This window comes from Callospermophilus lateralis, chromosome 10 (assembly GCF_048772815.1).
Source record: "Callospermophilus lateralis isolate mCalLat2 chromosome 10, mCalLat2.hap1, whole genome shotgun sequence".
Lineage (NCBI taxonomy): Eukaryota > Metazoa > Chordata > Mammalia > Rodentia > Sciuridae > Callospermophilus > Callospermophilus lateralis.
In genome coordinates this window covers 130,387,912-130,414,639 of record NC_135314.1, presented here as the reverse complement: position 1 = coordinate 130,414,639, position 26,728 = coordinate 130,387,912, and the positions used below count along the sequence as shown (strand labels likewise).

General features: G+C 37.1%; 1 protein-coding gene across 1 annotated transcript in view; it reads left to right on the top strand.

Moving 5' to 3' along the window:
* Positions 1–26,728, top strand: part of Dock3 (dedicator of cytokinesis 3) — a 589,707-nt gene that overhangs the window by 434,075 nt on the left and 128,904 nt on the right. Inside the window, exon 13 of the mRNA XM_076867085.1 lies at positions 13,072–13,160. Within this exon, the coding sequence (XP_076723200.1) occupies positions 13,072–13,160 (89 nt within the window). The remainder of the gene's footprint in view (positions 1–13,071; positions 13,161–26,728) is intronic.

The following is a 26,728-nucleotide window of genomic DNA, read 5'->3' as shown; positions in this document are numbered from 1 at the left end:
TATTTTATTTGTTTATTTTTATGTTGTGCTGAGGATGGAACTCAGTGCTTTTTGCCTGCCAGGCAAGTGCTCCGCCACTAGGCCCCAGCCCCAGCCCCAAATTCCCCATTCTTAATATCAAGTTATCTTAAACTTTCCTCCCTCCACTCTCTTTAAATTAACTAATGTGCATTTTTCTATGAGGGAACCGCCTGACACCTGACATTTTTCCTTCTGAATTCCTCTCAAGGGTCCCTGTCCCAGGTGCCAACTGTCACCCACAACCTACATGGGGATGGAATAAGTAACCCTCGGAGGTGTAGGCCAACTAGGAATAAAACGTCTGAAAAAGTAATATCAAGAAATAAAGTAAAAGATGCAGGAAAATATTTGAAGCAGGGGCTTGATGGGTGGAAGAGACCTGATGGGTCTGATCCTAAAATATGGAAATGCCCATGAATATTTTGTTAATAGTGAGACACATCAAAGGGCTTCAGTAGGGAGCTTGTTTAGGAAAGCAGGATAAGAATGGGGAAAACAAGTTGCTTGGGACTTGACATGTTATGCCCCTCTCCAGGCAGCTGCATTTGAAGCTAGGCCTGTGAGCTAAGGCAGGGTACCAGCATGACCTGGAACTAAGGAATTTCATCCAGGAGTTGCCAGAAAAGTAACCTCCCTGCCTTATGATGGCCCAAACCCACAATTTGTATATAGCTTCCAACAAACCAAGAAGCAGAGAGAGATCTGCTCATGGGGCAAAATATGAATCTCAAAGGTACACCTGTAGTGACCTACTTCTTCCAGCCGCACTCCCTACCTGCCTATAATTACCATTCAGTTAGTGTATCTCAGTATATTAATCCATAGATTAGGTTAATGCAAGGAGGCTCTAATCCTGAACCTCCTTGCATTGTCTCACACATTAGTTTCTTTGGTTTTTTTGTTTGCTTGTTTTTTATTTTGTTTGTTTTGTTTTGTTTTGTTTTGCTCCAAAGCATAACATTTATTTGGGAAAAGTATTGCAATGGGAAGAGCAGAGCACTGAAAGGTGATACACATGCTACAGTAAACTCTAGATGTATTCAAGGAGGTTAAGGAAAGGGAAAAGTTTTAAAGACAAAAACAAGGAGGACTATATTGGCTATTTTAAAACAATAATCTTTTGCCACAATGATTAATAACAACAGCAATGTCAGCCTAAGGTTGAACAGACAGTTGCTGGGCAGATGTGCTTACAGAAGTACTTTTTATATAAGGTTGCAGTCACACATGAGGATACCTCATATCTAAACCATAACAACCCACAATGATGGAAGTATGTCCAGAGAATATAGGGGGAGCCAAATGAATGAGTTCCTAGTGGCCAAATTTGGAAGAATTTGAACAGAAAAATGAAGTATTGCATTTTAACTTAAAGTCTAAAACAAATATCTGTGAGTCAGTACTCAAGTAAGTATGATTGAATAAATAAATAACTGGGGGAGAAAAGATCAATCTCCTGTTTGGAAGTACTCCAAACTATATATGTAGACACTTAACCCCCAAGGAGATGAAGCCTAATTTCCTATTTCTTAAATGTGGTTTATTCATAGAAATTTTTTTCCAAAGAGTACAAAGTAGAAAAAATGGGAGTGAGGAAGTAGAGGAATACTGTAAAAAACATGTCAACACTTTTTATCCAGGTGAGCAGGGTTAATATCAAGAGTGATAATTGAGTTAATAGTATATACCTTGATATTATATGATGAGATGACATTTTACCTGTGGTCTTACACTCCCAAACAAACTACTTCAGTCTAATCATTAAAACAAACATGGGACAAATCCCAATTTAGAGCTCCAAAAATTATCTGACCATAACTCCTCAAAAACATCAAGGTCATCTAAAGGAAAGTTTGAAGACTATCAGTCAAGAGGAGACATGATGATATAATATAGTATTGTATCATGGATGAGATCCTGGAATAGAAAAAAAATTGTCTTAAAACTGGGAAAATGTTAATAAAGTATAGACTTGGATAATAACAAAATCTAACAATAAAGTGTGTTGATTTATTAATTTTGACAAATATACCATAATAACATATAATGTTAATAATTGGGAAAACTGAGTGTGGGATATATGAGAACCCTCTAATATTATTACAATTTCTTTATTAATCGAAAACTCTTATAAAATAAAGAGTGAATATAAATAAATAGGAATGTGCTTTAAATGGCCTACTAAGAAAACCTGATTTTTAACCTATGTACAGGTGAAACCTATGAAGGGCTTCAAGAATGGGGGCCGTATAACCAGACTGGCATTCTGATAGGAATATGTTTGAACAATCACTTAGAAGGTGATTATATTGATCCAGAAGAGAGATAATAATGGTCAAGCCAAGGCTGTAAACAGAAGTCATATGTGATAGATTTTCATGTAGAAAATTCTGTAAGATATAGACATAGTGACTTGTTTTAGTCAGCTTTTTCACTGCTGTGACTAAAAGATCTAACCAGAACAATTGTGGAGAAGGAAGAGTTTATTTGGGGAACTCATGGTTTCAGAGGTCTGAGTCCATGGAAAAGGGGCTAACTCTATTCCTTGGGGCTCAAAGTGAAGAGGGAACTGGTTCACATGATAATCAGGGAGCAGAGAGAGAATTCATTAGCCAGATACAAAATATGTGTACCCCAAAGGAATGCCCCCAATGCCCCACCTCCTCCAGCCACACCCTACCCACCTTTAATTACCATTCAGTTAACCCTATCAAGGGAATTAATTTACTGATTGGGATAAGGCTCTCATAACCCTATCATTTATCCCGTAAATCTTCTTTCATTGTCTCACACATGAACTTTTAGGGGACACCTCACATCCATACCATAACATGACTGCAGGAAGGGTTCTGGCTTAGTGAACTAGGGGATTCCGCTCAGTAAAATGTCATTTTTGGACATAAAAGTTGGAGAGAAATTATGAGATTCTACGGACATTCAGGATCGAAATTAGGAATAATTCTGGGCTATAGATATCACTTTGTGACTTGACAACTCTGCTGTTATTGAAGCTATGGGAGTGGGTGAGATTGCCCAGGAATATTTATAGAGAAGAAAGCAGACTGAAGACAGAGCTATAAAGGCCACCAAGAGTTAAAGTGTGTACAATGGGAGAGGAATGACAGATAAGCCATCAATTTGGCATCTTCACTGTATGTATTTGAGTGGAGGGATACATACAAATGAAATAATACACACTGTCACAGTTGGTATAGCTGACAAGCACCAGCTTCTTAATATTATCAAGGGAACATTGAGTACTTTATTTTTATTGTTATTTTCACATATACCTGACACTAGATGTATTTTGATATAATATACATACATAGAGTAAAACGTATTCTAATTAGGATCATTATTGTGGTTGAACATGGTGTGAAGTTACACTTATCGTGTATTCATATATGAACATAGGAAAGTTTCTACTATCTTTCCTATTCACATAACTCATCATTTCCCTATATTTCCCTTTTGTCTAATCCAATAAACTTCTATTCTCCCCCCACCCACCTTATGGTGTGTTAGCATCTGCATATCAGAGAGAACATTCAGCCTTTGATTTTGAGTGATTGGCTTATTTCCCTTAGCATGATAGTCCCTAGTTCCATCCATTTACCAGCAACTGCCATAATTTTATTCTTCTTTAAGGCTGAGTAATATTCCATTGTGCATATATACCACATTTTCTTTATTCATTCATTTGTTGAAGAGCACCTAGGTTGCCTCCACAGCTTAACTATTGTGAATTGAGCTATGATACACATTGATGTGATTGCATCATTGTAATATGTTTATTTTAAATCCTTTGAATACATACTGAAGAGAAGTAGGGAAACTGGGTCAAAAGTTTTTCTGAGGAGTCTCCATATTCTTTCCAGAGTGTTGCACCAATATGCAGTCCCACCAGCAATGTATGAGTATACCTTTTTCCCCCACATTGTCAAAAACAGTTATTTTTACTTGCATTCTTACTAGTTGCTATTCTGACTGGAGAGAGATGAAACCTGTTTAGTTTTCATTTGCATTTCTCTAATTGCTGGTGATTTTGAAAATTTTTTCATGTATTTTTTGACCATTCGTATTTCTTCTTCTGTGAAGTGCCTGTTCTGTTGCTTTGCCCATTTGTTGATTGGTGTGCTTTGTCAGCCACACCAACTGTGACAGTTATTTGCTTTTTTATTTGCTTTTTTGGTGTTAAGTTTTTTCAGTTATTTTTATATCCTGAAGATTAGTGTTCCAACTGAAGTGCAGGTGGCAAAGATTTTCTTCCATTCTATATGCTCTCTGTTCACGTTCTTGATTGTTTCCTTTACTATGAAGAAGTTTTTTAGTTTGATACCATCCCATTTATTGATTTTTTTACTTTACTTCTTGCACTTTAGGAGTCTTGTTGAGGACTTCAGTTCCTACACCAACATGAAGGATAGTTAGGACTGCTTTTTCTTCTAGTTGCAACGTACAGGGTCTCTGTTCTAGTGCCTAGGTCCTTGATCCACTTTGAGTTGAGTTTTGTGCCGGGTGAGAGAAAGGGGTTAAATTTCATTCTGCTATATATGGATTTCCAGTTTTCCCAGCACCATTTGTTGAAGAGACTATCTTTGTTTATGGCAGCTTTTTCTGTATTTATGTTGGTTTTTCTCTATCTCTTCTATTCTGTTCTAGTGGTCTTTATGTCTGTTTTGGTACCAAAACCATGCAGTTTTTGTTACTATAGATCTGTGGTATAATTTAGAGTCTGGTATTGTGAATGCCTCCTTCTTCACTTTTTTTTTTTTTTGCTAAGGATTGTTTTGGCTATTCTAGGCCTCTTATTTTTCCAAATGAATTTCATGACAGCTTTTTATATTTCTATGGAGAACATCAGAATTTTAATAGGAATTGCATTAAATCTGTATAGTGCTTTTGGTTGTATGGCTGTGTTGACAATATTAATTCTGCCTATCCAAGAACATGGGCAATCTTTCCATCTTCTAAGGTCTTCTTCCATTTCTTTCTTTAGCATTCTGTAGTGTTCTTTGTAGAGGTCTTCCACATCTTTTCTTATATTGATTACCAAGTGTTTTTGGAAGCTATTGTGAATAGGATAGTTTTCCTAATTTCTCTTTCAGTTGCTTCATCATTGGTGAATAGGAACACAATTGATTTATGGGAGTTAATTTTATATGTTGCTACTTTTCTGAATTTTTTTTATGAGTTCTAGAAGTTTTCTGGTGGAATTTCTTGGATCTTCTAAATATAGTATCATGTTGTCAGCAAATAGAGATAGTTTGAGCTCTTCTTTTCCTATTTGTATCCCCTTAATTTTTTTCTTTTCCCCCATATCTATCTATCTCTATCTATCTATCTCTCTCTCTCTCTCTCTCTCTCATTGTCTTGCTAGAGTTTCAAGGACTAAGTTGAATAGAAGTGGTGAAACAGAGCATCCTTGTCTTGTTCCAGTTTTTAGAGAAAGTGCTTTCAGTTTTTCTCCATTTAGAATGATGTTTGCCTTGAGTTTGTCATATATAATTTTTACAATGTTTAGATATGTTCTTACTATCCCTAGTTTTCTAGTGTTTTGAACATGAATTGATACTGTATTTTGTCAAATGTTTTTTTCTGCATCTATTGAAATAATCATGTGATTTTTGACTTTAAGAATATTGATGTGATAAATTATATGTATTGATTTCCATATGTTGAACCAACCTTGCATCTCTGGGATGAACCCCACTTGATCAAGGTGCACTGTCTTTCTAATATGTTTTTGTATGTGATTTCCCAGTATTTTACTAAGAATTTTTGCATGTATCTTCATCAGGGTTATTGGTCTGAAGGTTTTTTTTTCCTTGATCTGTCTTTATCTGGTTTTGGAATCAGGGCGATACTAGCTTCATAGAATGGGTTTGGAAGATATTCCCTCCTTTTCTATTTCATGGAATAATTTGAGGAGGTTTGTTGTTAGTTTTTTGAAGGCCTGATAGAACTCGGCTGAAAATCTGTCTGGCCCTGGGCTTTTCTTTCTTGGTAGGCTTTTGATAGCATCTTCAGTTTAATTGCTTGAAATTGAACTGTTTAAATTTTCTTTCTCTCTTAAATTTTTTTATTTGTAAATGATCTGTTTAAATATTCTATGTCCTCTTGATTCAAGTTGGGTTGGTCATATGTCTCTAGAAATTTATCAATATCTTCAAGATTTTCTGCTTTATTGAAGTATAAATTTCAAATAGTTTTTGATTATCATCTGTATTTCAGCAGTGTTTATCATGATATTTCCTTTTTATCATGAGTTTTAGTAATTTAAGTTTTCTCTTTATCTCTTCATTAGCTTGGCTAAGCATTTATCAATTTTATTTTTTTTCAAAGAACTAACTTTTTCATTGATTTTTTTGAAATTTTTTTGTTTCAATTTCATTAATTACAGCTCTGATTTTAATTACTTTCTGCCTTCTATTACTTTCGGTGTTTTTTTTCCTCTTTTTTATTAGATTATTTATTTAGTTACTTTCTATTCTTTTAATGAATGAGCTAATGTAATGAACTTTCCTCTTAGAACCACCTTCATAGTGTCCCAGAGATTTTGACAAGTTGTGTCACTATTTTCATTTACCTTTAAGTATTTTTTTATTTCATCCCTGATTTCCTCTACTATCCATTGGTCATTCAGTAGCATATTATTTACTCTCCAGGTATTAGAGTAGCTTCTACTTTTTTTAGTTTATATTGATTTCTAATTTCATTCTATTATGACCTGATAGAATGCAAGGTATTACCTCTATTTTTTTATTTGCTAAGAACTGCTTTGTGGCCTAAGATATGGTCTATTTTTGAGAAGGAGCTATGTGCTGTTAAACAGAAAGTGTATTCATTCATTGATGGGTGTACTATTCTATATATGTCTGTTAAGTCTAAATTATTAATTGTATTTTTAAATTCTGTATCTATTTAGTTTTTGTTTGGAGTATCTGTCCAGTGATGACAGAGGCATGTTAAATTTATTCATTTTTATTGTGTTGTGGTCTATTTGATTCTAAAGATTGAGAAGGGTTTGTTTGATGTATATAGATGCTCCACTGTTTGGGGCATAAATATTTATGATTGTAATATCTTGCTGATGTTGATGTATAATTTCCTTAAGAGGTATGAAATGGACATCTTTGTCTCTTCTGATTTGGCTTGAAGTCCACTTTATCTGATATGAGGATAGAAACCCCTACTTGTTTATGCAATCCATGTGAGTGATATATCTTTTGTCATCATTTTACCTTCCATCTGTTGATGTATATGCTTATGAGGTGAGTCTCTTGGAGACAGAATATTGTTGGGTCTTAGTTTTAATCCAATCTGCCAATCTGTATCTTTTGATTGGTGAGTTTAGGCAATTTACATTCAATATTATTATTAAGTAATGATTACATTCAATTTTATTATTAAGTAATGATTCCTGTCATTTTATTTTTGGTTTTTAATTTAAATTAGTTTCTCCTATGTTTGACTCTTCTTCTCCCTGTAGTTTCTCCCTGTGCTGGTTTTCACTTTTATTTTTCATTTCTTCTTCATTAAATATTTTGTTGAGTATGTTTTGGTAATATAGGCTTTCTGATTGTGAATTCTTTTAACTTTTGTTTTTCATATAAGGTTTCTATTTTATCATCAATTCTGAGGCTTAATTTTTCTGGGTATCATATTCTTGGCTGACATCCATTTTCTTTCAGGGCTTGGTATATATTATTCCAAGACCTCCTAGCTTTGAGGGTCTGGGTTGAGAAATCAGATGAGACTCAAATTATTTCTTTCTAAATGTGAGCAGTCATTTTTCTATGGCAACCTTTAAATGCCTACCCTTATTCTGTATGGTAGACATTTCATAATGGTGTAACTTGGTATGGGTCTGTTGTAATTTTGTATATTTGGGGTCCTGCAAGTTTCCTGTATTCAATTTTCCATTTCATTCTTAAGGTTTGGGAAATTTTCTGATATTATCTCATTGAAAAGATTATACATTCCTTTGGTTTGTATCTCTGAGCCTTCATTTATCCTGATAAATTTTAAGTTTGGTCTTTCCATGTTATCCCATATTTCTTGGAAGTTCTGTTGATGGTCTTTTCTCTGTGGTCAACTTTATTTTCAAATTATATATTTTGTCTTCATTGCCTGATGTTACATCTTCCAAGTGATCTAGTCTGTTGGTGATGCTTTCCAGTGAATTTTTAATTTGGTTTATTTATTCCCTCATTTTGAGGATTTCTTCTTGAATTTTTTTGGAACCTGTATCTCTTTATTGAAGTGATATTTCACTTTCTGTATTTTCTCTCTGATTTCACTCCTTATATCATCCTTTATCTCACAGATCAGTTTAACTATGTACATTCTAAACTCTTTCTCTGACATCTCTTCTTCCACTGTGGCGTGAACAATTTTTGTTACTGAAGTATCTTGGTTTGTTTGGGGTCATTTGTTTCCTTGCTTTTTCATGTTTTTTATGTGTCTACCCATTTAACAGTATGGATCTGAGGCAGTAGAGTTTCTACCATGTGAACTTACAGTGTCTCTGAAAGTCTTTAGTGCCTCACTGTTTAGGGAAGACAAATAATAACAATAACCAGTGCAAACAATATACAGTATTAACTCAAATAGTTCCTGCTATGACATCTACAATGTTAATTGTCACAATGAGCAGAAAGAATGTGATTGGTTATCACCCACAGTAATATCAGTAAATTTGCAAAAGGGTTTAGAATTTCAAATGGTAGACAGGGAGAGAACAAAAGCAATTTAGAATGTGATGATTATGAGGGAGGAGTAAGAAAATAGAAGTAAAATATTAAAGGAAGAGTGAAAGAGAGAACAATAGAAATGTGGCTGTTAGTAGAAAAAGAGAGAGAAAAAGAATCATGCGAAATCGATAAGTGAGAAAATTTATAAAGTCAAAAAATGTTTAATTAAAAACAAAAGCAAAATAATTAAAAACAAAAATGTAATATTCTAATCAAACATCCTAGTCCTCAAAATACTGATCCATAACAAACAACTAGCTTCAAAAATGCTATAAATATAAATTTTTGAAAAATTTTTAAATGCTAGAAATAAGCAAAAACAAATATGAATATATATATATATATAAGTGCCCATGAATCATTCAGGTCACAGTTAAATAGAGAAAAGAAAAAATGAAATAAAATTTAAAGAAAATCTCAATGAAAAAGAATTGTTGCCTTTGGAGTTCAAATGATTGTCAGCTTCCCTTCTCAGCAGTATTAGGTGGTGTGGCCTGGAGTGTGATGCCTATTCCAACCTCAGGGTAGAGTTACTGGAGTGTAAGAGGAAATCCCATAGGTAGAACTTCTGGAGGTGGGGTTTAGGTTTAGGCATACTCTAGGTTCTTCATTGAATTGCAATTGATCTAAATATTTTAAATCAGCACACCTCCAGGGCCCAGCAATTGCCAGACCATACTGGAAAACTGGACCCCAAGAATCACCCATGGGTTCCATTCGTGTGGTAAAGGAGTCAATTCTTAGTCCCTTCTGACACCTGTGGACCCTACATTCTCTTGTCTCTTAGGTTCAGTTCAGTCTCCAAACTCAATCTTTCCCACCCCCACCCATTTTAATTCCCAGCCAAGCACATCTCTCCCAATGGGACTTGCAAGTAGCTGGATTGGGAGAGGGAAGAAGATGGGTAAGGTTTCCATGACAAGTATTCATTTCTCTGGGTAAATCCTTCTCCACGTTTGATTTTCTCCTTGTCATTTAGGTATACTCCATGTTGTGCCATTTGAGTTTGACAGGCCTATATTGTGGGCCAAAATCAGGTTTGCCAGAAATAAGCTCCCCAAGCTGCTAGTCCTCATCCCGTGGCTGCAAAATGGTTTCTTCCTCTGTCCTCCACAGGTAGCTTGAGAGATATTTGGCTTCTTTCCCTCCCAAGGATATTGTGAGACACTCCTTTTAGTTCTGATCTCTCCATACCCAGACATGCCTCAGGCCTCCTAAAAATGTTGGGTTCCTTTAATTCCCTTATCCTTCCACTTTGCTCACAGAGGGACCACTCTAGCTGGTGCCTCCAGTCGCAGAAGTGGTGGCTCTGAAGATTTTTTAATTTTATTTTATTATATCCAATGTCCTGAGTCCTCAGTATGCTTTGAATGTCTAGTATTAAATATCAGTAAAGTCCCCATACACACCTTTTTTTTTTTCACCCACCTTGCTGAGAAGCTGCCTATCTGCCTTCTTAGTTTCCCACCATGGAGCAGCCAGGAAAGTGATCTTCTCTATTCTGCTATCCCCAGTGTGTACTTTATTGAAGATATACTAAAATTACCCCACTTGTTGGAGAGGGAGTAAATTTTCAAGATAGGTGGGGGTGTGAGAGAGGAAGTATTTTATTTATGAAAAACTGTAGCAGATTTTGATTAAAGTAAATGGTGATCTTATAAACTGAGAAGGGATATATATATATATATATATATATATATATATATATATATATATATATCCATGAATCATGAATATATATAAGTGCCCATGAATCATTCAGGTCACAGTTAAATAAAGAAAAGAAAAAAAATAAAATTTAAAGAAAATCTCAATGAAAAAGAGTTCCTTTGGAGTTCAAATGATTTGTCAGCTTCCCTTCTCAGCAGTATTAGGTGGTGTGGCCTGGAGTGTGATGCCTATTCTACCCTCAGGGTAGAGTTGCTGGAGTGTAAGAGGAAATTCCATAGGATAAGTCTTTTGAATCCTCACCAGCTGGGCTGGGCACTTCTCTGATATATAGACTAGTTGAACAAGATGAGAGACTATGTGCATGTCAGACAAAAAGATTTGGGTATGCTGCTGCCAGCACCTCTCATTTTTTTATTTCATGCCATGTTGCTAAGTCACAAGTGATCATTTTAAAAAATACTCTCAAGCTTTGTGACACAAATCTGTACTCCCAGCAGCTCAGGAGGCTGAGGCAGGAGGATTGCAAGTACAAAGCCACCCTCAGCAACTTAGCAAGTCCCTAAAAAACTTAGCAAGACCCTGTCTCAAAATAAAAAATAAAAAGGGCGGGGGAATGTCTCAGTGGTATAATGCCCCTGGGTTCAATCCCTGGAACAAAAATTAATTAATTAAATAAAAATTAAAAGATAGATGCTCTTCCTTTGTTCAGAAGGAATTATGTAAACAGAAAGTATCCTTAGAATCCTGGGTTGTGAAAACCTTACATTTAAACATTCCTCTCAGAGCTCTGAGTACATGAAGCTTATTTATATGGCTAAAAAGCCCAAAACAACTACTGATTGAGTATCAGAATTAATCTAGTGACTGAGCTCCTTTATCTCTAAGAGGATACCATACCACTGTTTGGAAACCTACAGTGCTTTATACTGCTAGATGACACATTCTATTAATCTTATTGGTGTTTTCTTCTGGAAATGGCCATGCTGGACTGGACACTTCTGAGGAACTAATGAAAGATCCTGTTAATTTTTCTTGATGATTGGAAAATTTCTGCAATTTGTAGACCCATACCTCTAATTAGCAGAGGGAAAGGTAGAACAAGAGAATACCCTCTGAGTGTCAAATGCAATTTTCAATGACTATTTTTTTAAGAGAGTGAGAGTGAGTGAGAGAGAGAGAATTTTTAATATATATTTTTTAGTTTTCGGTGGACACAACATCTTTGTTTGTATGTGGTGTTGAGGATCGAACCCGGGCCGCACGCATGCCGGGCGAGCGCACTACAGCTTGAGCCACATCCCCAGCCCAATGATTATTTTTTTTATCTTTGTTTTAGTTATTTATTTTACATGGTACTGATGATCAAACCCAGTGCCTCATGCATGCGAGGCAAGTGCTCAACCACTAAGCTACAACCCCAGTCCCCAATGATTATTTTAATGTCATTCCAAGTATTTCATCCAAGTATCTGCATTGGGATGAATTCATAGTTTCTGTTCTAAGCTCTGTTACAAGTTGCTGTGTAATAACAACTCTTTTTGAGTTATCCATTAGAGAGTTAAGACACTAAAATAACAGAACTTAATAGAGTTATTTCTCTGGTCTCTCTTTTGTCTTACTCCTAAAGTCTCTTGGAAGGAATTTTTTATTCTTACATATTTAGGCATCCAACCATATCTGCTAATCTTTCCTTCTCCTTGACCACAGGGACTTAACAGTGAACCAAACCCACCACTCTTCCAAGCTTTTTATGTTCTAGTCTGGTTGTGAACAGCTACAAGTACATTATATCCACATTGCCTGAATTTAATAGGACATTCCTATAGTGCCAGTTTAATGACAGTTGGATGGTAAATAAAGTCAAAGTTTCTAACAGTAGTTCTTCTTGAGAAGAACTGTTTTTTTCATCAAGAACTTTTCTCTGGGGTCCATATGTGTGCATGTGTGTTGTGTTGTGTGTGAGGGGAGCTAGAAAAGAAAGAACTTGTCACTTAAAAAGAGGATGATTTGTCATTTAAAAAATATTTTTGCAGGGCATGGTGGCACACATCTGTAATCCCAGCTATCTCTGAGGCTGAGGCAGGAGGATTGCAAGTTCAAGGCCAGCCTCAGGAACTTAGTGAGGCCCTAAGCAATTTAAAAAGATCCTGTCTCAAAATTAAAAATAAAAATAAAGACCAGGGATGTAGTTTAGTGGTAAAGCACCCCTGGGTTCAATCCCCAGTACTAAAAAATAAAAATAAAAAATATCTGTAATGTGGGAAGGTATCTCAGTGGTAAAATGTATGTTTGGCATGTATAATGCCCTGGATTCCACCCCAGCACCACACACACAAAAAAAATAGAGAGATATACCTACATACGCGCACACATGCAAAGACACACACACACAAGCACATACACATATATGTATTTGTAAAGATTCAGTTTTAGAGTTTCTTCCCTTTCCCCAAGTGTGAATCTTCTACACCTATATAAAGAGCCTTGTCAAATTTAATAATACATATATTTATTTCTTTAAGAACATGAGAAATTCTTTTCCCTTCACTTATTGTTATACATTGAGACATCAGACCAAATACTAAAATACTGGGAAGACATAAATCCTGTCCTTCTGTTGCAGGTGCAACAATGAGAGTGAATGGGCCCAGATCCATGAGAACATCATCCGAAAGTCCAGCGCCAAGTACTCTGCCCCCAGCGCCAGCCATGGTGATGTATTACTCTGGCTAGAATATGTGTTATGTTGTATTTGCTAATCATACAGCACTTCAGTTGGTGTTGATTGGTTGCTATGTATTTAATTCCCTAAAGATTATTTTTTTCCTTTTGTAGGTACTTTCTTTAATTCTTTTGTAATAACTTTAGGCCTTCCCTAAAATCTGCTGCCCAAACTACATTTTCTGTTCTTTCTATGATGGATTTTGTGTGCTTTGATAGGTAACTAAAGTTCCAGTTTAAATCTAGAGTGGAAAATGCGTTTCAGGGTTGTCACAGAGCAAATTCTTTGTTTTTCTGAACAAAACTTACCCCAGCCATAAAAAAAGGAGAGTAGGACAAATATTAATATCAATCCTCTATTACTGTTCAGTGTTAACATCACCAAAAATGTTTTACACTAATGAGAAACAATCAGTCATTCTGGAACTAGAATAGAAAAATCTTTATTTCAAAGCAGTTTTTATCTTAGCTTAACCTCTTCTTTTCATTTTTCCTCCTTTTATTTTAGAGCTCTATTTAAATAATTTCTATCTAAAGCTTGGTGAAATTCTGTACATTAGATTACGTTTTATAAATTGAGCATTAATTGCTTGATTAAATTAGAAGCACTAACTAAAATCTGAGTTTTTATATACCCTTGCAGTTAGTTATCAAATTTAAATAGAACCATGTTTCTCCTTATAATTTTTATCTCCAAATAATTTTCATAACCTTTCATAAGTTTTCACATAACTTCCTTTCTTTAAACTTCCATAGACCTTGCTGGAAATTAAAAATTGGCCTTAAATGACAGTAGAAGGAGAGTATTTATTGACAAGAACTTTAGTTTTTCTATCAGGCTCAACAGATACCCAAATAGGAGGGTTCATTGAGAAGATCCACACCAGAGACTGCAAAGATTGAAAACTTTCAGCTAGGACCACTTGATTTCTCTAAAACTGTAGAGTGAGGGCCCAGAGATTCTCTCTAATAGAGCCTCCCTGTTTTAAATGACAGTTTCCCCATATGTGTGTGCCTAAATATGAAATGAGGTTAAAGCAAGAAACAAGTAATATTAAATATTAAAAATATCATTTTAAAATAAAGGAAAGTCCTGGTCATGTAGTTCAGTGGTAGAATGCTTGCTTAGTTGCCGCAGTCTGGCTGGGCACAATTCAGGAGCCACTTGTCAAAAGAAACTAACTTTATTTTTAGAACCACACACGATAAACAAAACAGCTCCTCAGGAAAAAACCCTCAGAGCCCAACTGCCACCACCGGCTTCCCACAAGCCACACACCCCAACAACAACTTCCTCCCACAATACTCCTGCTCTTGAGGCTGATTGGCTGGGTCGCATGGGCGGAGCCAAAAAAGTCCCCCAATGAGCATCTCCGTGGTCTGAAAGGGCAGGGAAACAGCCCAATGAGCATCACCGCAGAGGAGCCAATCAGCTAGATGTTGCTGGGGCCGCTGTGAGCCAATCATCAGCTGGCAGTCTGAAAGTTTGCTGGGGCCCCTTCAGCTCATCAGCTGGCAGTCTGGGCCCTTCGGCTGTGGCTCTCAACATCTCCCCCTCTCTGTTTAAACAACAAGCATGTGGCTTAGGGACCGTGCCTGCCTTAGGTTGTCCAATAGTACATATGGTCCTTACCCGTTATTGAATGAGCTGACCTCAAGGCGTCAGCCTCCTGTCTTAGGTTGGTACCATAGTAATTGGATCTTACCCGTCATTGACTACCAGTCCAGTATACAGCCACACCTGTGTAGAGGTCTTCGTACCAGCGGGGGGGTGAGGTTCTTTGCCTCACCTCTGTTGGCCCCCAAATTTTAGCTGAACGATCATGACAAACAGAAGGGAGGAAGATACACCAAGCCAGCTGATGGCTCCTTTTGGAACAATTGTACCACCGATGACACCATCAGCATAAATACCCCAACAGTACCAGAAGTTGCTGCACCAACAGATAGTTCACAATGCATATAAGTGATACATAGTCCAGGCAAGTTCTGCAAGCAGTTCAGTGATGGCTATTGCAGAAGCTGTAGATTGGTTTTATCTTTGTCTTCATGCACTGGGATGAAGATAGGAATTCTGGCAATAATGGCTAAAGAAAAATTATATAACATTATATAACATTCCAGAAGGCACTAAAAGAAAACAATTTTCTTAACAATTTACATTGTCTTCACCGGCACTGGGATGAATAGGAATTTTGGCAATAATGGCTAAAGAAAAAATTATGTAACATTCCAGAAGGCACTAAAAGAAAACAATTTTCTTAACAATTTACATTGTCTTCACCGGCACTGGGATGAAGATAGGAATTTTGGCAATAATGGCTAAAGAAAAAATTATGTAACGTTCCAGAAGGCATTAAAAAGAAAACAATTTTCTTAACAATTTACATTATCTTTAAGAGAATTATTAAATATAATGAAAAGGAAAGGTGAAAGTAAACAAACAGATCTGTTAACCTCCTTATTTGTTCACATTTTAAAACAATCTTCAACAGCTGTTTACCCAATTTAAATTAAACCATTTAAATCACGTGAATAAAAAAAAATTATTTGGATCCATTTTTTCATGAGCGCTCATCATATATGACATATGGACATACGTACATTCAAACACAAAACACAAGTGTGCACACATAATACATACGACACATAACATAATAGTAAAGGCCTTATAACTTTTTGCAGGTGAAATCTCCATTGCAATGTTTAAAAACTCTATAGTCAAAAAGTAGAACTGATCAGCAAAACATTAACCTAGGTCTGTATGAGCTCAAAAAAAAAATATGGGAAAGGGCAATAATAAAATAGATATTGAAAAAAGCATTCTGGTTCTGTCGTAGATGTAAGAATAACCAAACTGGAGTTCTGGATATCACATCTTCTTTTTGGTCTGTAGAAATCGCTTTAGTTAATCTGTCTGGAATCCAAATCAGCTGCTGTTCTCCCTGTGGAAACACATAAACAGACCCCCGATTCCAGGCAATCACTGGGTCAGGACCTTAGTTAATCTCTCTGGAATCCAAATAGGCTGCTGTTCTCCCTGTGGAAACACACAAACAGACCCCCGACTCTAGACAATTACTGGGTCAGGACCTTTCCATTGTCCTGTTAGAATATCCTTCCAAAGTACCTTGGGCTTATATACATTTTTTGGACACATATGCCTTTCCGAAGCACTAAGCCCTGATGAATCCAAATTTAAAAAGTTTAGAGTAAAAAGGGTTATTTTAAGTTTATCTTTGGGGAATATATACCCCTTCCCAATTCCTTCTTTTTGCTTTAATAAGTACATTTTAATAGTTTGATGAGCTCTTTCAACTATGCCTTGTCCCTGTGGATTGTATGGGATTCCTGTTATATGAGTAATGCCAAATGATGAGCAAAATTGTTTAAAAGAGGTAGAAGTATAACCAGGGGCATTATCTGTTTTTAACTGTTTTGGAACGCCCACAGTGGCAAAATTTTGTAAGCAATGAGCTATAACATCTTTAGTTTTTTCTCCGGCATGAAGGGAGCCCATCAAAAATCCAGAAGAAGTATCAACTGTAACATGCAAATATTTTAATTTTCCAAATTCTGGCAAGTGTGTGACGTCCATCTGCCAAATATGGTTAGGTATCAATCCTTTAGGATTGACTCCAAGATTAACTTGTGGTAAAAAGGTCACACAATTTTGACATTTTTTTATTATTTGTCTAGCTTGTTCCTTAGTTATTTTAAAACGCTTTTGTAAAGTATTAGAATTGACATGGAACTTTTTATGAAAATTTATAGCTTCTTCTAGTGTAGAGAAAATATGTATGTCATGTGTAGTTTTATCTGCTAAATCATTGCCCAAACTAAGGGCGTCAGGCAATCCTGTATGTGCCCTGATATGTCCTATAAAGAATGGATCTTTTCTGTCCCAGATTAGACTTTGTATAGTGGAAAGCAAAAAGAAAATAGTAGAGGAAGGGGAAATCCTACCAGCATCTTCAAGGGATACTATAGCATTAACTATATACTGACTATCGGAAAATAAATTAAATACAGAATTTTTAAACATCACAAAAGCCTGTAATACTGCCTTAAGCTCTACCTTTTGAGATGATTGTTTGGGTACTAAAAATATAAAAGTTTGATCAGGTGTAACTATTGCTGCTGTACCATTATTTGATCCATCAGTGAATATATTTGGAGCATTCCCGATAGGTGTTTTTCTTGTCATTTTTGGAAAAATTATAGGATGCGATGACCAAAAAGACAATAAAGGATTAGATGGTAAGTGGTTATCAAATGAAACATTAGATTTGCACATGATTATTGCCCAAGTATTTAACTCATTAGCCAACTCATCAATTTGATTCATAGTATATGGAGTAATAATTTTATTGGGAGAAATTCCAAACACTTCCTTTGCTGCTTTTATTCCTTTGAGTATTAATTGTCCTACAGCCTCAGGATACCTAGTAAGAATAGTGTTAGGAGAATAAGATAAATGCATCCATAATAATGGGCCTTCTTGCCAAAATACTCCTGTAGGAATATTTTTTGTTGGTAGTACAATAAATAATAAAGGCAAACTTATATCAATTCTATCCAAATGCATATTTTCCATATATGTTTCAATGATTTTTAATGCCTTTCTTGCTTCAGGCATTAACATTCGGGGTGAATTTGGATCTGATGGACCTTTTAGGATATCAAATAAAGGTCCCAACTCTCCTGTTGGTATACCTAGATAAGGCCTTATCCAATTTATGTCTCCTAATAACTTTTGAAAGTCATTAAGTGACTTGAGTTGATCTACTCGTATTTGAATTTTTGGTGGACGGACCATGGTTGAGGATAATAGAACTCCTAAATAATTAATTGGAAAATTTAATTGTACTTTATCTATTGCTATCTCTAGATTATAATTTTTTAATAAGTTTGTAAGTGTGGCATAACAGTCTAGCAATGTGTTTTTAGCTTTGTGTGCTAATAATACATCATCCATATAGTGAAATATTTGTAATTCAGGATTTTGATTTCTAAGTGGCTGGATTGCTTTGTTAACATAAATTTGACACATAGTTGGGCTGTTAGCCATCCCTTGAGGGAGTACTTTCCATTCATATCTCTGATCAGGACCTTCATGATTCAGTGCAGGGATAGTAAATGCAAAACGTGGACTATCCTCAGGATGAATTGGAATTGAAAAAAAACAATCTTTAATATCTATAACTAAAACATACCAAGTTTTTGGCAAAGCAGACAATTGAGGAATCCCCGATTGAGCAGGTTCCATAATAACCATTTCATTATTAATGGCTCTTAAATCTTGCAATAATCTCCATTTACCAGATTTCTTTTTGATGACAAAAATGGGAGTATTATGGGGAGATACAGAAGGTTGTATATGTCCTTCTGCTAATTGTTGTTTGACCAGATCATGGGCTGCTAGTATCTTTTCTTTAGTCAGGGGCCACTGAGGAACCCATAATGGTCTTTCTGATTTCCAAGTAATTTTTATTGTCTCAGTGGCCCTTTCTGAAAATCCAACCCATGTCTGTCTGTTCTTTGATCTATTTGTATTGGTGCTGCTATACCTTGTTCTTGTTTTCCTAATCTTTTTCCTTTCCTAAAACCTTGTCTAGTCATAATAGTGGGTGCATTTTGGTTGATGTTATTTGTTAATGTCAAACCTAATTGATCTAGGACATCTCGTCCCCATAAATTTATAGGAAGATGATCCAATACATATGGCTGTATAGTTCCTTCACATCCTTCAGGATCCTTCCAATCTAATACCATTGCACTTCTATGGGGATTAGTCGCCACTCCTAGGCCTCGAAGCGTTTGAGTGGCTTGTTGTAATGGCCAATGTTTTGGCCATTCTTGACGAGAGATGATGCTAAGGTCTGCACCTGTATCCAGTAGCCCATTAAATTCATGTCCTTGAATATTTAGTTTTAGCATGGGGCGAGAATCTAAATTTAAAGACAGCATAGCCCAATCTACACCTGTGGAGCCTAATCCCTTGGAACCTCTTTCTATAGCACGACTGGAAAATTTATCATGTAGGCTTGGTATTATTAGTAACTGTGCTATTCTATCTCCTGGTGAAATTACTGATATACCATTTGGAGAACTGGCTATAATTTTTATTTCACCTTCATAATCGGGATCAATTACCCCAGGACTTATCATAAGTCCTTTTAGAGTAGAGGAGCTGCGTCCCAATAATAAGCCTACTGTTCCTTTGGGAAGAGGTCCTTTCACCCCTGTGGGAATGATTTGAACTCCCATCTCTGGAGTTAGTACTGATCTGGTGGAGGCGCAGATGTCCAACCCTGCGCTCCCTCTGGTTTGTCTGATGAGGGATCTGATGGACAATGTGTCCTTGGCACTACCCTGATGGGGTTGCTGGGTTCCTCCAGTGCTCCGTATATTTGTGGTTTTGGGCCCCGGAGCATTGGGCCCCCCTGTCCATTTTTTGGCAATGGAGCCCAATGCCTTTCTCCACGATATCGTGGATAAACACTTGGTCCTTGTTCGTTTTTTGATAATGGAGTACCCTCTATGGTGGTTTGAGAACGGCATTCATTAGCCCAATGTCTCCCTCTACGGCATCGTGGGCAAATACCCGGTATTCTACTCCTTTGATACCTAGTTTTGTTAAACCCTCCTCCTATGGGGCAATTCCTTTTAAAATGTCCTGTTTGTTCACAATTGTAGCATGTTCTTGGCCTGGAATCTAAAGCCTGTTTTACTGCAGCTGCCACAATTTGCCCTTGTTCATTAATGTCTCTGGCATCTAAAGCCTGTTTTACTGCAGCTGCCACAATTTTCCCTTGTTCATTAATGTCTCTGGCATCTAAAGCCTGTTTTACTGCAGCTGCCATGACTTGCTCTTGTTCATTAATGTCTCTACATAATTTAATATATGTGTTTAAATCTTCATGTTTCCATGGTCTAATGATATCTCTGCACCAACGATTCGCTTGGTCATAAGCCAGTTGTTTTATTAATGGCATTGCTTGTTCTGTATTCCCAAAAACTCTGGTAGCTATTTGAATAAGCCTATCTACAAATTCAGCATAAGATTCATTAGTTCCTTGTATTATCTTAGATAATTGACCTTGTAAACCTCCATGTCCTTGTAAAGTCTTCCATGCCTTAACTGCATCTACAGCAATTTGTAAATATACACCAGGATCATATGCAATTTGTTGCTGCTGATCCTCATAAGGTCCCTTTCCTAACAACATATCTAGATTTCTCTGAGGATAACCAGCTGCTGCATTTCGCCTAGCCGTCTCCTTGCAAAATTCCTCATTGGCAACCTTCCATAACAGGTATTGTCCTCCATTTAGCACAGCTTTACACATATTAGCCCAATCTGCTGGCGTCATGTTCAAGTTGGTAATGGATTCGACCAAGCTTACAGTGAAGGGTGCTTGAGGACCATAGGTTGTTACAGCCTCTTTTAGCTGCTTCACTGTTTTGAAATTTAAAGTATGGTAAATTCGCTGCCCTCCTACCTCAAATACAGGGCATGTTAATACTTGAGATCCTGTCTCAGGATCTGAACTATCCACTGCGGGGGTTGGGGGCCTCTCAGCATATGAAGGTGGCCTTGTCAGTTGGACACTTACGTCCTCTGGTGATAGAAAGGTGTTAGTAGCAGTCTTCTATAGAGGTGGTGCTGTTGGTTGGACACGTAAGCCCTCTGGTGATAGAAAGGTTTTAGTAGCAGTCTCCTTTTGTAACTTTCCCCCTGATGGCTTTTTCTGCTCTAAACTTTCTTTCTCTGTCTGATTAGCTCGAAAGACCTTCTCTTTTACTTGAATCTTTTCCTCTTTCTGACTAACTTGAGAGACCTCCTCATTTACTTGAATCAATATGTCTTCTCCTTCCTCTACCTTTGTCTGAATTGAAGGTTTTGGACTAAGAAAACCAGATACCAATGCCCACAATGCCAATGTGCCAGCTGGCAGAGTTCCTGGGCTGTTCTTTTCTATTCTTTTTAAATCTTCACCATGATGGTTCCATTGTGATATATTTAACAACTCCTCCTTAAAAAGTCATGGGCTACATTTTTGCATTGTATCAACGTATGCCCTGACTGTTCTTGATTTTACTGAGATGCCTTCTTCCTCTAACAATTTACTTAACACTCTTTCAGTTTGTTTTTTACTAGTTTCTGATCCCGTATTTCTACTATAATACAACCCAACAAGATGACGCCAAACAAAACCGAGACAGAATGAAATTAAAATGGAACAACAAAAATTCATTATAGCCTTTCTATCCTTCTTACATGTGCATCCGTCCTTTCTCCCTATCTGTTCCTCAGACGTAAATAGTTTTTCCTCAGAAGTGAGCGGTTTTTCTTCCGTCTCACTCATCTCCAGGGACAGGCAACTTAAAACAAAAATGAAGCAAAACAAAAGAGGAATCTTAAAATGGCTCCCCATCCTCTCACCCTGCCCTCAGGGGTGAGCGGTTTACTTACCCTCAGTCGCTCCCCGTGCGAGCCACCAAATGCCGCAGTCTGGCTGGGCACAATTCAGGAGCCACTTGTCAAAAGAAACTAACTTTATTTTTAGAACCACACACGCCAAACAAAACCGCTCCTCAGGAAAAACCCTCAGAGCCCAACTGCCACCACCGGCTTCCACAAGCCACACACCCCAACAACAACTTCCTCCCACAATACTCCTGCTCTTGAGGCCGATTGGCTGGGTCGCATGGGCGGAGCCAAAAAAGTCCCCCAATGAGCATCTCCGTGGTCTGAAAGGGCAGGGAAACAGCCCAATGAGCATCACCGCAGAGGAGCCAATCAGCTAGATGTTGCTGGGGCCGCTGTGAGCCAATCATCAGCTGGCAGTCTGAAAGTTTGCTGGGGCCCCTTCAGCTAGCTGGCAGTCTGGGCCCTTCGGCTGTGCCTCTCAACACTTAGTATGGCCCTAAGTTTAATTCCTAGCACCACAAAAATAAATAAAATATTAATAAATAGGGGAAACAAAGAAAGCTACCAGCAGTTTAGAAAAATATCACAGCAATATTTCACAGCAGTATTTCACAGCAATATTCGTTATATTCTTTGTTTCATTTGATTGATAAAGAGGTACCTCTGTAAGTTCTTAGGGCTCGATGTGGTTAAAAACATGGAGAATATAAAAGAGACACAGTGGTAGTAAGACACTTTAAAAAAAATACTGAAAGAGCAGTTTCCACTGTTACAACACCAGGTTAGGATAATGAGTTGTGTCACGTTCCCCAAAGTGAGCCGGGACTAGGCAGTCTTCAGTCTATGAGGTTAAAGCAAGAAACAAGTAATATTAAATATTTAAAATATTATTTTAAAATAAAGGAAAGTCCTGGGCATGTAGTTCAGATTTTTGTCCAGAATTCAAGGTATTGGCCATTTAAATAGTGTGAGAAAAACACTCATTTCTCAATGCTGGGAAGTTGTTTCCACAGTCTACAGAGAGATTACGGGAGAGCCTTAGTTAGGATAACCCTACTATGATGAAGTCCCTGTGATATTATGGAAGTGAGGAGGAGAAATAGACTACATCTTTTTGTATGTGTTGGAAGCTATTTAAGAACTTGGAATTAGGTGTTTAACCCCCTTGTTAATAAGAAATTTGAAGTTCAGTGAAATAACTTGGTGGCTGAACCAGGGCAGAGCCCAGGTGTCTAGACAACAGGCCACTGGCCTTTCTACTGTATTGCCAAGCTTCTCAATGTGGGTTTTCCACTGTTGGACTCTGGGATTTTCATGCCAGAGAGTTTTCATAGATTGCTCAAAAAATAATTCAGGTCTCTTATTAGTGTCCTTAATTAAACATGCATCTTTATAAAAAAATTAATTTACTTTGTTATATACTGTCATCCATTTTGTTGTTTTTAGTTTTGGTTTTTGAGACCGGACCTCACTATGTTGCTCAGGCTGGTCTCAAACTTATGGGCTGAAATGATTTCCTTCCTCAATTTCCTGAGTAGCTAGGACTGTGGGCATACATAACTGTTTGTTAAACATAGGCAGTTTACTCTCTTGGTATGTCTGTTTCAGAAGTCATATTGCTTTCCCTTCAAGCCAAATCACCTAAAAATGCAGAAAGAATTGCTACATTGGTTTTGAGTGCTTAGAGTAAATGTATTGTTAAGCAATAATTTACATAAGTGCAGCTCTGATATGTGGCTTTTCATTTCCATTGTTTGCCTATTTGATGTGTATCCACAGACTGAACTTTTCACAATCCAGTAGCATGAAAGTCATTAAGGAAAAGTGAAAATAAATAAAGCAGTTGGCACACTGCTTTCTATTTATTCTTAAATTACTACTATTTATTTTTAAATTACTACTAACTAGCTTCATTTATATGTCTTGGACTGAGATTAATTTATGTAATTCTCATTCAACAAGAGGCACCAGGAAGGTGGGGTGCAGGGACAAAGCAAAGTTGCTTCCACACAAAAATAAGTTTGTCCAGTTACTTTTTTATTGGCCAATTTAACAACAGATAAAATTCAGTAAATGGCTTTCTTATGTCAGGTAATTAGAGGGATCCATTGAGAGAGAAATTGGATAACCTTAACTTAATTTCAAGTTCTTATATTTTAGGTCCCAACTGAGATGATGGATAGGTAGAATATCAAGTGTTACCAAGGGACTGGTTACATACTGGGTAGGTGAGTGGATCACTTTTCTGAGCTCTTCATGGACACTCTCTTGCATTGAGGACCATGCCCTAGCATTATTTGGCATGTACCTCAATCAACCAGGGGTTCAGAACCAGGAAGAAAATCCAAAAGTTTCAGGATAAAAGTCCTTATGAAAGGGGATACAGTTTTTATAGCCTCCATTTTTGGTTTCTTTCATTCTTTCAATGCCTCTGCATCTGAACTCTTGCACAAACGGAGACTTTCTCTTATTTTTTAGACATTTATTTTTTAGTTGTAGGTGAATACCTTTATTTTATTTTTACGTTGTGCTGAGTATAGAACCCAGCGCCTCATGCATGCGAGGCAAGCGCTCTACCTCTGAGCCACAACCCCAGCCTGACTTTCTCTTATTTAAATGTAGAAATAGCTGTTTTCAGAATCCTTTTGGGTAGCTCCAAAGCTAGAAGTAACTCTCATAGAACCTTCAATCTGCATCCTCACAAGTTTCGCTTTCCTCAAGGGGTTCCTGGGCAGCAGCAGTGACAACCATGGAAGAAGCTGGGCTACCATGTTCACTGCTCCAGAAATATTTGGAGTCAAAATGTAGGAAAATGGATTTTATTCAAAGCCAGCTTTGAAGGAAGATAGAAAGATTCTCATTGTTCCAAAATTCCATCTTGGAAATATCTTAAGAGTGAGCTAACTCACTTTTAAAGAGAGGAAGTGGTGAAGAGACAAAAGGAAGGGAATATATATGTAGATGTAATTACCTTGTGTTAGACATGCCTGGGGAAGGAGCAATCTCTATTCTTGGCTTCCTTGGAGTCTGTCAGACCATGTGAGGGCAGCCCCTCAGCTTCCATTCTCAGCATAAAGAAGTTGTTCTCAATTTCAGAAGAGAGGGGAAAATTCAGTCTGTTTCAAAGGTCATTTTGGGTACTCAAAAAATGCAGAGGCTTAAGGCAAACACTAGGTGCTTAACTGAATTCTTGTCAATACAGAATGATAGTTACTTTTTTTTCCTTTGCCCTCCAACTGTCACCCCCTCAAATTTTAGAGACTCTCTTATCCTTAGCTATTTGCTCATACTGGGCTAGCTCCTAGGTCAGTAGATTTCTGTGTACCCTGTTGATAAGATTTGATAGCCATGTGAAGACAATGAAGATAAATGAGTTGGGGTTGTGAGGAAAGGGCAGGTTCACCCAAGCTAAACTCCTCTACAGAGATCAGTGTGGGCTTGATTCTGACCCACAACCTTTCAAGTTCATAAACTAATTGTAGTTTAGTTCACCAAGTGATTAATCTATAAAAAAAAAAAAAGTACTTGAATGGTCAAAATTCCCAAACCTGATTTTTAAACCATAGTACCCCTGGAATATTGTTTGCATTTCAGGACACTGTAATCCTAGTACTAATCATGCCTGGGAAACCATGTATATAATCCCAGGGTTTCTTAGAAATATGAGTTTAGCAGAATCAACGAAATAATATTAAGGTTCTGTCTGAACTAGAACAGAACCATATTTCCTCTCTTTGTCTCTGTGTGAGCTCCTTTAAAATAAAAAGCCCCAATCCTTCCAATTTCCTGATAAATTGTTTTTCTGGAACTGAGTTTTATCCTGCTGAAAATGGAAACTAAAGAACTGGCCTTATAGTTTGGGCAAACATGTGCAAGGGTTGAAAAACTGGAATTATAACATATCACTGGCTAGCACAGCCTGGCTACATCTCTGGACTTTTGATCCTATAGGACAGGCAGAAGCAGATTAGCTGCCTTCCCAGTTTGGACCAAACTGATCATAGTACTTTTTCCTTTATACCTCACCTTCTCTCATTTCTGATTCTGGAAGGTGACCAAATAGTGCCAATAACAAGAGTACATATTCCCAGTTTCTGGAATACTTTTATCTGTTTTAGATGATGTCTGGAGTGACTCTTCTGACTCTCTTTTTCTACTTTTCTATACCTTCCCCTTTCAGCATTTCCAGGTCATTATTCTACAGTTATGCTTATTACTGCCTTCATTTTAATAACACTTTCTTTCCTCGCTTCTATAGAAGTTTATTTTCTGCTCCACTCCCAAGTTTACAAATCATTGAGGATGCTTCCTGCTGACCCATAGATTAGCATCTAAATTCATCGTCCTGTAAACAGCTGGTCAATTCACTGTCTCAGAGGTGATGATTTCTAATTCCATGGAAGCTGGACTCTAACAGCCTTCTAGCTAGCAAAGACCCTTAGGAGTGTGGAATACAAAGGTGTACCTCAGGAAATTCTAACTTTGTGGAAAATCCAAAGATGCATGTAATGAGCCAGAAGTCAGTTCATCCTTAGGGAACATTACATATTCTTAAATTCTGAACAAAGATCATCTGGAGGGTCTGAAATTCTCACAAGGTCTGATGTGAGGTTTAGCCCATAAAAGCACCCCATCTTTTCTTTGTGGTGCTGTGGTTCCTGAAGAGAGAATATGACGTCTGCTTTTTGCTTTCTTTGTAAGCCAGTGAAAAGTTGCACCAGCAAGTTACTTCCCACACGTTGACATACTCCTAGCATAAAACCCAGCACATTTTAGTTCACTCATTTCCAGAATATGAGATACCCTGACCCAAATTCTTCATTGGTCACACTTGTTTCTAGTCTGTAGCTTTCTCTGAGTTCCTGAATGTAAAACTTAGGTAGTTCCATCCTCTCACTCTGTATTAACTGGGGTCCAGGCAGACCATGGCTGGGTACTGGAGAACAGAGAGGAAGGCAATTCAGTTTCCTAGATCTTAGTCTGTGATTCTATAGGATATTGAGGTCACCTTGACCTAAATTCCTTTAGCTTTATAAAAGGTTTCTTCATTATAATTTATGCATTTATGTTTTCTGTATTATTTGTTTCCTCTCAAGAAAAATACCAGAGCTAGGGATGTATC